Raw genomic sequence first — 16498 nt, forward strand, 5'->3', positions numbered from 1 at the left:
TTTCTGTAATTTACCAGCATTCCTGCAATTACTGGGGCAATGTCTATGCTCAGTTCTCATACTCAGACTGTAATCATTAAAGATTTACTGATGTTGTAAAACACACTTGTAGAATGTAAAATGTAAAATTAACACAGTACATGTAAGTACAATGTGGGTAATTTGTTTTATTACCAGTGTAAGCAGTGGCTATTAAATATGTCAGTCCAGTCAGTAAAACTACTATAGTACAATCATAATGTTAACTGTCAGTCTAGTTGGAATCCCATCCGCAAAGTTCCTTCACCTTAGCTTTGCAAAGCTGACCAAACTCTCCCCATTCAGTTTTCAGCCCTGATTGAGAGTTGCTATGTGACATCATATCTTGAGAAGACATGTCAAAGTATGAGATCAGCCGGCGAGACACTGAATAGACACTTTTCACGCTTTGAACACATTGTCCTTTACTATATTGTCAAAATATATCAGCAAGTGGTGAGTTCATCTCTTATTGGTTTTTGCATTGAGTGAATTTACCAATAACTCTTATTAAAGTACACAGTGACCCAGGAATAATTGTTGTTTTTCCAAGATCAGGTTCTTTCTCATTTCATATTACTTTCAATATTGGCATAATGAATACATATATCACTGTTGTGTTTAGTCCAGAGACAACATCTGCAAAGTGTTATGTGTTTCTTAATTTGAGGATGGTTATTTTTATCTAGAGCATCGTATCTGAGAAAAAAGTGTCAATTTTCTTAATGATACAGAGGTTACCAATCCATTTCTACAGCCTTACCACATATTTTAAACGTTGAGTTTTTCATACAAATTGTTAATCGAGGAAGCTTTTTTCTCATTGAAAAATATAGAATATCTGATACTAAATTCCCTACCAGGGTTGTACATCCTCTGTGTGAATTAATTTACCAATAGTAATCTAAGTTCTGAATCTGCAGGCCCAGCAGACAGAAAGTTGTCACCAGTACTCTAAACTGTACCACAGTATTGCGTTGATTCTGTTCACAAGTTTACATCCAGGAGATGAACACATTGCACATGATTTGATGTCCACAGTCATATTCACCACAGACTACCTGGTGTAAGTACGCTTGACTGTAGTTGTGTCTTTAATTGTTGTAAGTGTGGGAAAAAATAAAAGTCTGATCCTACATTTCTTGGTACATGACCAATTGAATTTATCTAATGGAGCCTTTTTATTATCCTGCCACTGTTTTTCAAGCATTACTTTATGGGACGACAAAGTTAGTCCTGGACGGTCCCATTTCCAGAATTTCTATCTATTGTTCTCTCTCATACTTGAACTTTCCTCCATAAAAATACCCAGTACACTGGGAATATTTCCATCGAAAGAATCTGGATGAAATTGATATCGTGTCTTTGCTATATGTATTTCTATTTATCCAGTCACCATTTCCTGACACTGAATACAGATAATAAAAATATTGTGCAAGTGTCACTTGTCTGGCAAAAACCTTGTATTTAAAATTAAAGTAAAATGTAGGAACAATTTTTCTGCATTTGCTGTTCATCCAGGGAAGGCAGGATAGGTGATCCAGAAGCTGTTGAGTTGGCTGAGCTGCTGAAAGTTTCAGAAACAAGTACTGAGACTACAGCATCAGGATTTGAAACTTCAAACATACGCAGTAAAGAGCCAAACAGAGGTGTGTTACTCCGGGATGCCTACAATAATCTACCCAGCATCAGGGCATGTTATATGACACACTTTGGAGACATGGTCAATACCGTAGCTAAGTCAAGGTCAGTATGAAGATCACAGTGAACTACTGTTTACAGAATTTTTAAAAAATCTTTTTTTTCTTTTTCTGAAATACAAGTACAGTGTATGGTGATTTTAGTTTCATTTTTAACTTGAATTGTTTATGGATAGGTAAAACTGTACAGGTCAATGACATTGCCACAGGGAAAGTGTACCAGGGATAATGCACAGTGTATGCATATATTCTTTATTTAGCCTTTCATTTCATGCATATTACAAATAAAAACAGATCTAAATGGAGGGAGAGAGTCTGAATTAATCAAATCAACCAGGGACATCTTAGATAAACAACATGTTTACTTATTCCTAGAGTCTCTATCTAAGCTGATGAAAGGCAGCTCAATGTCTTTTATAATTTAAGTAGTCATAAAGAAGTTCTTTAATTTTTTTTTATATTTCTTGAATTGCTTTCTAATAAAGTGTCTGAATGTCTGTATTGTTTTGCAGGAGTAAGTTCATGGTCATCCCACATGAAATAGAGTCTCACCTCCTACCAGACTTCACTGGTGCTTTAGTTCCAATGGACTGGATGTTCCTCCCACTCTTACAGCTTTACAACCAAGCAAATCAGGCGTACGTCATCATTTGTGTTTTCAATGGCCATTTTTATCAGCCGATTTGTTTTGAAAACATTGCCATGTCTCCCCCAAGAGGAACAGTTTTGATGTATTTTTAGCGTGCCAGTTAAGTCTGGAACAATGACTTTGTATGTGCCCAGAGAGCTATTTAATTCCTTGAAGGTCACAGGAAGGTCATACCTTGGGAGACATAAAGAGTGATACAATATCAACACTGAGAATGAATAGGTTGCTAAGTCTGGACATGACATTATCAAATAAAGCTTTACAATTCAATTTATAAATTTAGTCCATAACCAGAATGATTTATTTCATGTTGACAGAGAATTAATGGGTAAATCTATGGAGAATCTGCCGGGACATTACGTAACCGGGGTCACTAACTGTCTCAGGATGATCTACATGTTGGAAACATGGAGACCAGATAGTGTTTGTCAAGTTACAATGGCAGCCAAGATAACAAGGTTAATGTGTGTGTTTTTGACAGGTATGGACATGTTTGGTATTAATAGCATTATATGTAGTAATGGGCATGGATCTGGTATTGATATATGACTAATGCGTAAAATTCTAGATTGAAAAATATTCTTCAAAAAAACAGTTCTAGGCCATAGTCAAGGCTACCGCTAAACCCCTGCCAGTTGAATGCAAGGACTTAAAATCTCAGCGGCTTGAAAGGATATTGTCTTCATATGTTGACACTTTCTTATCTGCCACTCTGTCTCAAGGCTTATATTGAACAGCACACACTTACCGATACCACATTATGGCCATTTAAATTGTAACTGTAGATATGGCAGGGTTTATTGACGACACAGAGAACTGTGGAAGTTGCCCATATTTGAATCATTGTCCAATGCTGTGAATTATTCATGCAGCTTCCCACATCACTTGGTAGATTTTGCCATAAGGGACATTACAAAATTGTGACTTGTTTCATAGACCCTGAAAAAAGTCTACAGTATGCTTGTTTGTACTACGTACCTATTCATAACAATGTAAGACAAGTTGAACAACAGTAACTCATTGAACTATGCAGGTGATCGCGCAGAGAGGGAATTGCCCTATTGACATTTATGTACTTGTGTAACTTTAACAGACAGTAGGGGTCTATCTCATGCTGTCAAAAGTAGCGATGTTGTCATCATTTAAAAAAAATAAGAGATAGATTTTAATTTTTCGTTTGTATCACAAACATTTTGTCATCAAGTAAATAATAATTTTTTTTCCCTCAATGTATGTATGGTCTTGAAATGATGTTTCCAATTGACCAATGAAGTGTCATAGTCAGTTTGTACATACCATTATCTCATACGTTTTTTTAGCTCCCAAAGTTGACTAATTATGTTTGCTTTCAGCCAGTACATCAAACCCTGTCACTGGTTACTATGAATTACCAAATAGAACTTTATCAAGTACCCTGTGTACAGACTAGAAAACAATTCAGGGAAAAGAAGATGAGCATTTCTTTGTGAAGTCCTGCATTAATTAGGAAAAATTGAGTTGTGGACTGATTTGATCTTTATCTTCAAGCAGATTGTATTCAAAATTTGATAAATGTAAATACACATATCTCAATATCTAGTACTAAAATTAATACAATAATTCATTTTAATTTTGTAAAAATAAATTTTCCTCTTCTTGTAAGAGTGTATGTAATTGAAATGTTCATATCCAAAAGTGTTTTTTTCCAAATTAAACAGTGTTCCTTGATTCTTAAGTAGCTACGTCATGAAATTGGATGTATAGAAAGTGTCAGTGTAAATGATAGTCAAACCGTCCAGAGTGGTTTATCCATCTCAGTACTTCAGTGAGTATGTCCCTCATTTTTTCCAGGAAATGATTTGTTTCTGGAAGACACAGTGCACTACTATCTGCTAGCATTGCTGAAGCTGTACACCCAGCCAGCATACATGGACAAGCTAGACTTCAATGTGCCCATACCAGGAGTTGCTTCATTCTATGATTTGTGAGTAGAAAGTAAGGTGTTTTGAAAGTTAATCATACAGAGGGATTTGCTTCTTTGTTTATATTTAATTTTCACAGGAAGAGTGATGCCCAAATCACTCACAAATGCCTCAGCAATTGATCTTAATCATCAGTAGCAAGTCAACCTTACAGGAAACTCACTTCACAGAAAAATACAAGTTTCTTACTTTTCCTGTATATCATGTACTAGCTAATATGTCAGTGTTTCTTCAACATTAATTTCAGTCTGCCATTATTTACATTGAACACCACTGTCTAATTTTGTGTCAGCAGTTCATCAGTTAGCACTGTGAACATTTAAATCAGTGTCTTGATATTGTGGTTAAATTTAAGTAAATGTAAATATAAATTGGATCTCACTGATTTGAAACAGAAGAAAAAGCTGACACAGTCTGCTTAAATCATGAAAGATATGTAAAAGTTAAAGTCAGAGATGGCAGAACAAGATATGTCAGAGACAGCATGGTGGTAAACCATGGGGTCATCACTGACTGTCACATTACATTGTGATCCCAATGTCTGCATAAAATGATATGCTGATCACAGTATTATATTCCGTATTACATCAAATTTAAAAAATAATTGGCACCTCAGAGTTTACTTTCATCACAATTTGACAATCTATTTCACCCCGTCACTGATATCATACCTGGAAACCTGTTATTAGAGACATGGTGAATATCTTGTTTCGTATGGGGTCAGCATGTGATGGAAAATGTCATCATTTCTTCGAGTGAAATTGTCTGATGAAGTGACTTTAAATTTTAAAGTTTAAAGATATGCACACATAACAGGCTCCACATAAACATAACTGTGAATTCATGCAACTCAGTTCTGTATTTTAAACTTTACAGATATCATGACCAGTTTATTTTGAAATTAGCTGTAACTCTTTGCAATATTTTCATTATTTTTGTTTCGGAAAACAATTTTGTGCTTTTATTATTCTCAGCTGCGCCAACAGCATGGATTGTGTGCAGCATACAATATTATTGTTGACAAATGAAGTCAAGTCTTGACAAGAATTCAGTGATCAATAACAATAACATTGGTTATAACGTATTGACAAGTTTAACGCTCAGCAATTCGACATGGTTTTTGGAGTAGAGCAAGAAATAACATTTTACTAACTGAACAAAATACTGGAAGGTACATCAAAAGTCACAGGTAATGGGATACTAAACTAAACTTGGCAAAAATAATGTTGTTGACCAACAGGTACATCGTGGTGTTAACGCAATATGGTGCAGTGTCCTTTGGCGACCCACTGTTTGCTTCTTTTGTACTGCTACCCTTACAACAAGCGTACAACACACAGCTGAAGAAAGCAGTCTGGGGGGAACACCAAGAAGTCATCAGGTCACTCCGCATCCAAATAACACAGGTGAGACCTCCAAAGTTGTTTACCGTACCTCACAAAAGCCAAATGAAAACAAACAAGGTTGCTGAAAAGTTTCCAAGCAAGGCAGACTGTCAATAAAGTGAAAGAAAAACAAGTTTGCCAGTGTGTCTGTTAACAAACTCCTAATCAATTATGTCCCCTTCCTGAACGCCATGTTGCTTTGTGTTGGAGCCATCAGGTGGAAACTCAGGGGTAACCTGATATCAGTGAATGGATGGAAAGTTTACACAGGGCCGCATTGTGAATACTGACTGCACCAAGGAAAACTTCACTGCTTTACTTGTTTCTTTACAAGGATAATTTCAGGTCAAAAGGTCAATAAAACTTGTGAAATCAATTTGTTGATTGGTTTGTTAGTCCCAACCACACAGACCTGTATTGTTTGAACTTTTTCAAAGAATAAATATTTACTTTATATACTAGTTTAACTGAATAGCCATCCATGTGTGTCTTCTTATCCAAAATAGAATGTTTAAAGGGACATCCATAGAACTTTGGGTTGCAAACAGTTTACACAGTCAACAGTACAACTTATGTAATAATGTCTGGCATCAAATATGGACTTTTGATGAGTAATGATGTATTTAATGACGTAGGTAATGATGCAGAATAAAGTTCAATAATTTTTTTTCAAATTTATGAATTTTTGTGATAATTTTTTTTTTTTCGGCTGATTGAAAACATGCGGTATTTTTCATTGTTCTATTAAGGTAGTGACTCGGGTTCCTTTGTAAATTTTAGCGATTTTGTGATTATTTCATATTCTGAACCCCTGAAATATGATCTTTTTATTAGAGAAAACTGTGAGGTAACATTGTACTGGAAAATGTCTTAAAGTTTAGTGAAAACACGGCCTTCTAACCACTGCGCGAGTTATTATTTTCTTTTTGTTTTAACGGTCCGGATTACTGTCAGCGTTATCGTTATACCTTGAGGAGATTATGTAAATTTTTACGCACCATGTTGCGCATGCGCGCACGTCTTCATAAGAGACGCTATCCAAATGGCTGATGACTGCCGGCAGTATAAGCAGTGTAGAAAACGCAAACGGGGGCCGAAGAAGCAAAATGGAAAGCTGATGGACGCGATGTTGTGTGTTGGCCGCTACAGCTAACACACAGCATCGTACACAGGGCTAGCGAGAGAGTTGCCGACATCGACGGTTATTTACGAAAAGTGAATAAAAGACTGGCATTTTTGGAAGCGATCGAGTAGCTGAGGTAGGCAGGGATACGACTTGGGCCCAAGAACGCTGAATTTCGACAGTAATTTGGCTTTTTATGTCAAGTCCCAAAATGGATTTGAAGTCACCGACCCTACGTACGGGTCTTTGCAGGGTGTGGTGAGCGAGGCGATTAGCTGTAGCGGAACACATAGCATCGTACGCCGGGCTATAGATTACACTGCCGTACAAAGAGAATCTATTTAATCTTCACTGGAAAATATGGTTCTATAACAGCAGCCCATATATTGGACTTAGTTTGTCCATGGATGTAGGAAGCATGGTTTGTCCAATTTGTCAATCCGGTTATGTCGGTCTAGAGCACAGCAACGTACGCGAAACGTCGCTTCACGATCGTTGCCTGTCAATTTCTATCTGTGGTCAAGAGAGTGTCGCTGGGTGTCGCGATATGTCGCCGTTTCAATTTTACAATGAGTGAATCTGTCGAGTATCGCCTCAGTCGTTTATTTTAAGTCATGAAGAATCGCTTTTACATGTAACTGAAGTTGATTTTGGTTTCATACCCGAGGCCATAATAGTACATGTCACAGTGGAAAGTGAAATAGCGCACGAAAACCCGGTCATTTTTTATGGTGAGCAAAAGGACTGCAGCAGATCACATGTGAAAACCACAAAAACAAGTGCGACTTTCCCGCATTCCTTGAACTTCTCAACTACAGAATTTTTAGAGCATCGAGAGTTGGTCGTCTCATCTCCGAAAGCAAGCAAGCAAGCAAGTGACGTCTTGTACTATAGGCACAAAAATCGGCACTAAAATGAACTGGGCAACCATTTCACACTTGGTACGTGCATAAATTACGGGCTGTGAGACCGGAAGTCGAGCGCTTGCGAGAGAGCGAGCGCGCGTCGTCGGCAGAACGCAGACCTGTAAACCATTCCGGCTGTATGATTTTTTAAAACTTTTCTCGTCTTGTAACCAGACTCTAACCGTTACCAAACAGTGTACAGTTAATATAATTATAAGCTAGATACGTATTTGACAAACAGATTATGCCCTGAATTATCTTTCTAGTGTTTATCGTGTAAATAGTACCCACCGCTTACGCTGACCAGCCTCACGTTTCTACGCACAATTTTCATCATTTTTAGGCGAACTAATGTTTAGGACTTGTCAGAAATTCTCTAACCTGATGCCCAATATTTAACCTAGACCCAGATCGAATAATTTTTTTTGAAACGCACAAAAATCCGACTTTTTTCGGCGATTTTGTGTGAAAAATGGGACGTTTACACAAATCGTCGATTTTCTCAGTTCCGATTTTTGCTATGTATGCGCACCTTCAAATGAGTGTAAGTCAGCGACGCGTGGGCGGATTTCCCCGATTCTTCGCATGCTAACACTTCATGAATAGACCTGAAAAACCGTGTCTTAGATTTTTGATAAACCCCCCTGAAGTGACGATAACTTGACAAACGTGAACAAAAGCCGATAATTTATGCGAAAATCCGACAGTTCACACTTCGAAGGCTCACTGTGCAGAAACAAAAGCGAATTTCAAAATCCAAAACACGGTTTTTCCCCCTGTATATCCAGCTGTCTAGTGCCGTTAACAGATCACTTAGGGGTGCTGCCAATTCTTACTTATACTCTTTTAAGTGAAAAATTCAAAATCACATGTTTTTGACTTAAACAAACATACCAATGCATGTTTTGACAACTAAACAAAATTTTTACCTTCTTCAAATATAGACCTATTAGAAAATGTACCACATGTTGGGTGTGAGACCCTGTTTTCTATGTGAAACTTTTGATTGAAAATATGTGTCAACGAAACTGAGTCACTACCTTAAAAGAACTTTACAATTTTGAATGTAGAAAATTGATGAGGCATGGCATTCTCAGTAGCTGTATGAATGCTGCATTTCTAAGTTATTGTTTATCAGAAGATTGTATTTCTTAAAAGCGCCCTTCTCAATCCCAGGTTCTCGCATAAGTGAATGTGTCAACAGCCCATTAACAGTTTGTCATTCTTTTGTTTTTCATTGAATATTTCATCAAGTAAATAATATTTATATTAGATAAATCTGATAATTGAGCAGGGGCTTTAAAAGTACATGTAAAAGCTTCGTGTATAACACAGAAATGAATTGTATACATTATTCTACAGTGTTTCAGTTTTTGGAGGTTGTCACTATATAGCAAGTACTTGTTTCACAGCCTTTTACATTGCAATCCCTTGCAAGACTTCACATTATTTCATTCAATTGGCCTACTACCTTATCTTGTTATTGTAATCCCATACTCTCATGGCTCTACATTTTTGCAATCCCTTTCAGTATTTCCTATTTAGCGATCAGTTAACTTGCAGGGCTTCATCCTTTACTGTGTACAGGGCTTGGCATTTTTTACAATTCTGCATATGGTTTCTCCATGCACAGTCTCTCCACCAAGGAGGGACTGTGCTCTATGTGAGAGATTTTCCTCTATCAGAACCCTTGTTTAAAATAACAGCTCTGAACACATTTGATTGAATTTTCCTATAGCTAAGAATTTAGAAAATGGTCTACACCTTGACTATTACTGACACTAAGTTTGTCTTTGTTGATTACATCATGCTTTGAGATATGAACATAATACTCCTTAAATATGATAAATGATTAGATTGTGCCCTTATAGATTACCACGGAAATTAATTGCATTATATACAATGACCGGTACTGTTGTAATACCTTTAACCAAAATGATTGGATTCCTTAATTTGATATGATGCCCAGATCCACAGGAAATTTACTTTTCAAGGGTTTTGATATCCACAATTTATCTCCCCAAAAATTATTGTAGGTTAATTTTGAGAAACAGAACTTACTGTAAAAGGAGAAAATTGATAAAACTTTCGGGTTTTTTGTGATTTTTTCAGAGTATTGTTCCTTTGGAAAGATATCTTACTCCACAAGAAACTCATACTGAACTGCTACAGATGTATTTATCTGCCCTTGGGTCAGGCTTTGTCAGGCAGGTGTGGTCTCCAGTGCTGTATCTGGTAGCTGTACACCATGTCAGTGGGTTCCTGTTCAGTACTGTGGACAAGACAGATCAGGTGTTGGTGAAAACTCAGTTCAGAATGCTGAAACATGTACTGGCCATGAAAAACAAGGTAAAATGTGGGACGCAATGCAGGAAATAGGTTGACAGTTGTAATCATATCATAAGTGTACTCAATGTTGACTTCGATCTATCGATGAATTTATTATAATGAGATCACTGTGTCAGTCATTCCAGCACAGGTGACAAAATTATACAAAAATCTTGCTGTTTTTGATGGACTGTTACAGTAAGATGGTCAGATTGTCAGAATAGAGAGAAACTGTGAGCATATGAGACTTATTTCGAAATTTAAAAAAAATGTTGAATTCACAGGCTTACAAACTGCCTCCATGCAGGTTTGTTGAAAAATTTGTGCTTAAAAGCAACAAAGGCAGTGATAGTAATGAACAGCAGTGTCTTTTAGTAAAAATATATAAAATGTACAATTCTTAAGTGGTTCTCAGTTTGAACAGAAATTATTGGGGAAAAGACTACATGCCCTCCCTATAAGGTCCAAGCCTTGACAGTGAGCTAATTTTTAGCTCACATTTGGTATACCAATGTGAGGTTATTGTATAAGCTGAATCAGTTCATTTGCATCTGATTTGCATGTCTGTATGTCTGTATATTGTGGGTATGTATGTGCGGATGTATGTCCGTCACACACAAAGCTCCATACCGCCAAAGCTACCATCTCAGTATTTGGTGTACAGGTAGATGCAGGGGTTGAGATGTGAATTTGTTCAAATGAACACATCAGTGTCAAAAATGTGCAAATGAGGTAAGAAAAAGTGAAATCCTGCAAATGTGCAGGAGGCATGCCAGTGAGAAACAGGCAACTCCACTGATCTTGACTCATTTCCTGTCATTGTTTATGAACACTTACATATTAACAGACCAGCTGAAACCATAGACAGTAGATGGGGAAGACCGTCTATACTAAACTAAGAGGGGCTTGTTTCTGCTACCGGTATGCATGTCGCTAAAGTTGACGTCCAGTACCTAAAGTTAGACCTTAATTACTTTTGTCATTCTTATTTTTCTGGTTTAAATATTTGATGTTGTTTTTCTGGTTGTACTGTGCAGAAATCATTGTCATAACATCAACGTAGAATTTTCCTCCACTGAACAGATAGAAACAACATTTATTGTTGATCATTGGTAACCCATACTGGTATATACCAATTCTGATCAAATTTGAGCGACACCGTATAATTGCGGGTATTTTTCTCATTTATGGTGTAATCTTGGGTTTAGTAGAATATATGGGCCATGTAAAGGCCTAGTGATAACTGTCATGTCCAAACAGATAGTTATGAAACCTGTCTGATTAATGTCTGACATTTAGCAAGGAGATAAAAAAATCTCAGTCTAATAAATTGATTTATAGCCAGCCTGCTGTCTTCCTCTCTGCTTGCTGAACTAGCTCACAGTCACACACATACACAACTCAAGTATTCATAAATTGACCTGTCTTGCAACGTATGAAGTATTCCGACCACTACATATGTCACCATGTAAAAGGAATGGTGAACGCCGATGCTTCAAAAGCATTGCTGTGAGTGGTATTCAATTGTGGTGCCGTGCTGTGGTTTCAAAATCAACCAATGGTTGTCACCGAGCAAATATTGGCCTTTGCAATAAAAAGAGGATGTAAGTTGTGCCATTGTCTGTCAGAGTAGCTTAACAAGTAGTAATAGTGAACAAGTGATACTTTTGTATGTAAAGTGGAACATCTTGTCATTTAGAATGTATACCCCTATTCATTGGGGTTTCTTTCTCTATGAAAAACGTACTGAAAGAGGAAAAACTGTGGTATCCAAATACCAAGAAGGTTATTTGCATAAGTGTAAGTCAAATTCCTGCCTTTCTTTTCCAGGAAGTTCAACATCACCTCTTGCATTACCGGGGTTTCAACAGAGAATCACCGACTGGATTTAATTTGTATGAAGAGATTCCAGCCAATCGACGGGGTGTGCTGCAGTCACTTCAGTCAATATGAAATCAATATTGACTCATTGTCCCATTAACTGCCCTGGTTTGATGTACATATAGAGCCCTGGTGTATGTTTGTTGATTTGCTTGATGGAGGTATGCCAAAAAGCATGTCAGACAAGATGTCAGTGTTTACTTCAACATGTCCCTAGAATTACTGAAAGTGTACAGAATGTGAGGTATTTAATTCAGGTCAGTGTCTTCTTCTGAAGATAAGGATGTCTAGTAACCACCTATATGTCTGCTAGTTCAAGTGTGACTACTTTGGTATTCTATATAGAGAGCCCCAATAAAAAGAATGAGGAACACTTACGTTTACCAGACTAATGCTCTGTACGAAGACATTGCTTGTACAAGTTTGCATGGTTAAAAGAGCAGTTAGCTAGCATTCATGACAGTACTTTCATTTGGATGAAGTACCAGAGTTTATGGCTTAAAACCTTCAGGTATCTATCAGGGATCAGATACCAGCAAACATCTATATCTATTAGTGGCATCTGCTTAATCATGTGTATAGGTACAGCTTACCTACAGGATTCTGAAGATATGATATACAGTAAACAAATCAGGCAATATATTCTGGTACATGGTGAAAAGGAAACTCAATTTGTCAACTGTACATGCATGTATCATGAGACAGTTTACTTGATGTTACAATTTTTGCAGTCCTACTATGTACAACTTACATCTTAATTTGCATATATTTTTATAGGCTTCATGTACTGACATTTTCACTGATTACTTTAATTCTAAATGCGATAAATTGAATAAAGATCAAAATACATGTGGACCTTCCTGCCTTATTGTATTTATTGATTACCACTAAGGAAGAACACGTTGCAAAACAAAAGCACAGGATATTAACTTTTTACATAATTGCATAGATCACCTCGAAAATTTAATTAGTGAATTAAGTAATTTACGTTGTAGAAGTCCTTGTAATCTCATGCAAATTAAAACAAATGTTTCATCAGTTACTGTTTCCATCCCCTGTCTGCCTTGTTTAACAGTAATTGTAAATAACGTTTTTGATTTCTAAAGCTTGCTGTATTGTGCATTCTCACTTCAGCGTTGTTGTTCCTTGAATAATTGGCAATATCTGTAATGATGAAATTTCTGTGCTGGTGAAAATTTCGCCCATGGTTTGATTGTCTCATTTTAAATTGCTTAGATGTTAGATTACCCTGGCAGACAATGATAAAATATGAGCATTGGTGCATAAGGTACTTTTCATGAATAGCAATGTGTTTAGTTAAACTCTAGATGATGTTCTTAACAAGTTCATGGTGAAAGAAAGTAGCAAAAGTTCACTGTGTATTGTAAATTTCATGGCACCAGAACCTTGACATTGTAAACTTAAGTCCGAGCCTTGATTTTGGCCTAAACTCTTAATGTAGATTCTTCACCGGGTACAAGTCGCACATTGACCTCAGCTAACCATGATCTTTAGACTTTTTAAACAGGTTTTTTGCCCTCATCACTTGTGGGAACAACACAGAAAGCTGCATAGACTTATTTGCGGTGAAGAAGGTTGCACTGCATGTCTTGAACTCCGGTCAACCAGAAATATAATCCCAATAACAAAGCATGGTGGAGTGCAAGTTAAAGTACTTTTTTCCATTTGATCACTGAACATCACAAGTTTTGAATGGTATCATGGTCTTACAATAAACAAGTTGTAGAGCAAACCACTATGTCAGTCACCGTGCTACCCCTATTCTGTCCCTGTACATGGTTTAAGCCCATTGTTTTGCAATAGTGTAGGGGGACGTTTAGACTGGTAAGTGGGGCGGAAATGTTACCTCTGACAAAGAATTATTCTTAGATGTTTGAAGGACAGTACATCAGCTTAGGGGAGAACCATTTGATTTCTGGGGGGGGGTATGGAGGAAGAGGGTATGGGAGCAAATTTTTTTTTCCTGTCAGAGTGACAGCAATTTTTTTTTTCTACTGTCAGACCTGCATCAATTTTTTTTTCCAAATGGAGTAGCAGTGCAAATTTTTTTTTATTGGTCATCAAGTTTGTAATGTGTTGTATATAAGTGAGCCGTCATTATTGACGGCCTGAAACTCCGAAATTTCGAGTGACCCTCCCCCCTTCGCCAACCATGATGAATTTGAGTAACCTCCCTCTCTAACTCTGAAATTTTGACCATTCCCCACTTAGAAACCAATACATGTAATTACAGCAACAGTAAAGACCTTTCAAATCTTGATGTACCCTGCTAGACTATCATCAGTTATCTCATGATGGTTCAAAAAAGGTGAACACATCAAAATGAAATTCAAAGTCACAATAAAATAAAAATATAAAAGATCACGCAGTATCTAACCATATAGTATATTGTTTAATTTGGATGGATATTATGACAGGGTTTTCACTAGGATATCTGACAGGGCAGAATTTGAAAGTACAGGGGAGAACATGAGAGAGGCTTAGGGGAAGTGTCACAGGGGCTTTCCCCTATCTTACATGGAATTTTTTAAGATATTGATGTGTGCAATGGTGCAGTCTGGTGCAATCTGAGAGTTTTTTTAATTTGTTTACTAAGTGAAAGTATTAGAATACCCCAAGGGGGGAGAGCACGAGAGGGGGAACCCCCCTCTCGTATTGGAAATTTTGAGAAATTGATGTGTTTAATGGTGCAATCTGAGAGGAGTTTCAGTTTATTTGCACTCGGTAAAACTGTTTGAAAATGACATTGAACACTGATATTTTTTACATTTTTTGCATGATCAGTTTTTGAGTCACAATATTCAACACCAAACAATGACAATACAATTTGTGAAAAACAGTTCTGTTTGCCAGAGACTGAATTAAGACAAATGAATATACAGGAACGGAAAATCAGTGACCTTCTTGTGTCATTTCTCCAGCTGCCAGCTTCTAATGAAAAGCCTGAATATGGTATGTTTGCGATCCGGTGTTTGTGGTCAGAAAAACAAGGCTCACACATTGTATTTCATCATATTTGTTGTTCCTCAATTTTCATTGTCGAGGTACATCTTTCTAACAAATTCATATTGAGAAAATAATATTGGTTTTAACACTAGTTTATTGACTCCTGTCTTGTGTTTTAAATTTTCACAATTTACAGAAGTCAAATAGTCCCCTTTAGATAGTGCCTATGCCATTGAGATATGGCAACAGAAATCCTGAAATATGATTTCTTGGGTCAGAAAATGGAAGGAAAACATTGAGTGTACTGAGGTGTAAAGTAGACCCATGTAGTGCATGCTTATATCATAAGTGCTGGGAAAAGAAACATAAGAATTGCTTGTGGTAAAACATTTGCGCCGCCTATGGCGGCACGCCGGCAAAGAATACATGAGAATAAGGTTTCCAAATTTTGCTTATTTCTGGTGCATTGTGACAATTTTTTTTTCTCTTCTGTCTGATTTGACAATTTTTTTTTTCTCAGGCCATGACAGGATCATTTTTTTTTTCTTCTCTCTCACCTGGTGACAAATTTTTTTTTCTCTTCTGTCTGACTTGACATTTTTTTTTTTTCTCAGGCCATGACAGGATCAATTTTTTTTTCTTCTCTCTCACCTGGTGACAAATTTTTTTTTCTCAAAATCCTCCATACCCCCCCCAGAAATCAAATGGTTCTCCCCTTACTCCTGTGAGAGAAATTCAATATGGGTCTCTGTGTAAGCTCCTTTGTTTCTGAAGTACATGTAACCTGTGTTCAAGGTTTCTTCCACAACAAAAGTTGTTACAACCATGCTTGTTATTCACCGCCTGTATGGGCCCAGTCCTTGTGACAGGGTTCATGCTATGGGTGATGAGCCAAAATGGTGAAACTTGAGAAAAATTGCAATTTAACGTATCCAATAGATTGTAAGCCCAGGGATATGATACATGTGCAGTGAGCAAGCTTGCCCTACTCACATGTCCATTGTGTAAATCGGTCATACAGTTCAATGAATGTAAAACAAGCTTAAACTACATAGAGTGGTCTAATGGCACAGAGTTCCCAGTACCCCTGTACCCCAGTACACAATCTGATGATTCAAACATGGGGAAACGTTCCCATTTCCAGAATTTTTCTTTCCGAGGGTCAAGGTTAAATTACTATTGAATCTTTTGTATATTTCGTTAAACTTGTTTGATAGGTTTTATCTCACATGTGTGAATGGCCTTGAACATGTGACAGTACACGTAAGTAAGGCATAGAGCAAGGGGAAGATACTTTGACATAATTTTTGTCTGTTGCTAATAGTATATTAAAGATGAACAAAATATTGCTGTGCTGTTGTATTTGATGGTATTTACAAACATGTCACAGTCACAACAAATGCTGGGATGTCATTTGAATTCAAGATTTTGACTGCCGTATTATTAAATATCTGATCTCCATAACTGCCTACAGTGTAAGTGTGAGAGTATGGATGCACCGTGCATGTTTACATTTAAGGGTATATATATATATATATATATATATATATATATATATATATATATATATATATATATATA

General features: G+C 36.9%; 2 protein-coding genes across 2 annotated transcripts in view; one reads left to right on the forward strand and one right to left on the reverse strand.

The window, feature by feature from the left end:
- The window catches only part of LOC139148823 (RNA polymerase II-associated protein 1-like), a 13960-nt gene extending 1938 nt beyond the window's left edge, over positions 1-12022 (forward strand). Inside the window, exons 4-11 of the mRNA XM_070720255.1 lie at positions 942-1084; positions 1540-1764; positions 2231-2356; positions 2685-2848; positions 4198-4330; positions 5569-5734; positions 9854-10090; positions 11900-12022. Coding sequence (XP_070576356.1) covers positions 942-1084; positions 1540-1764; positions 2231-2356; positions 2685-2848; positions 4198-4330; positions 5569-5734; positions 9854-10090; positions 11900-12022 — 1317 coding nt within the window. The remainder of the gene's footprint in view (positions 1-941; positions 1085-1539; positions 1765-2230; positions 2357-2684; positions 2849-4197; positions 4331-5568; positions 5735-9853; positions 10091-11899) is intronic.
- Positions 1-16498, reverse strand: part of LOC139150238 (protein shisa-5-like) — a 192253-nt gene that overhangs the window by 80275 nt on the left and 95480 nt on the right. The window lies entirely within an intron of this gene.

Source organism: Ptychodera flava, chromosome 14, assembly GCF_041260155.1.
Source record: "Ptychodera flava strain L36383 chromosome 14, AS_Pfla_20210202, whole genome shotgun sequence".
Lineage (NCBI taxonomy): Eukaryota > Metazoa > Hemichordata > Enteropneusta > Ptychoderidae > Ptychodera > Ptychodera flava.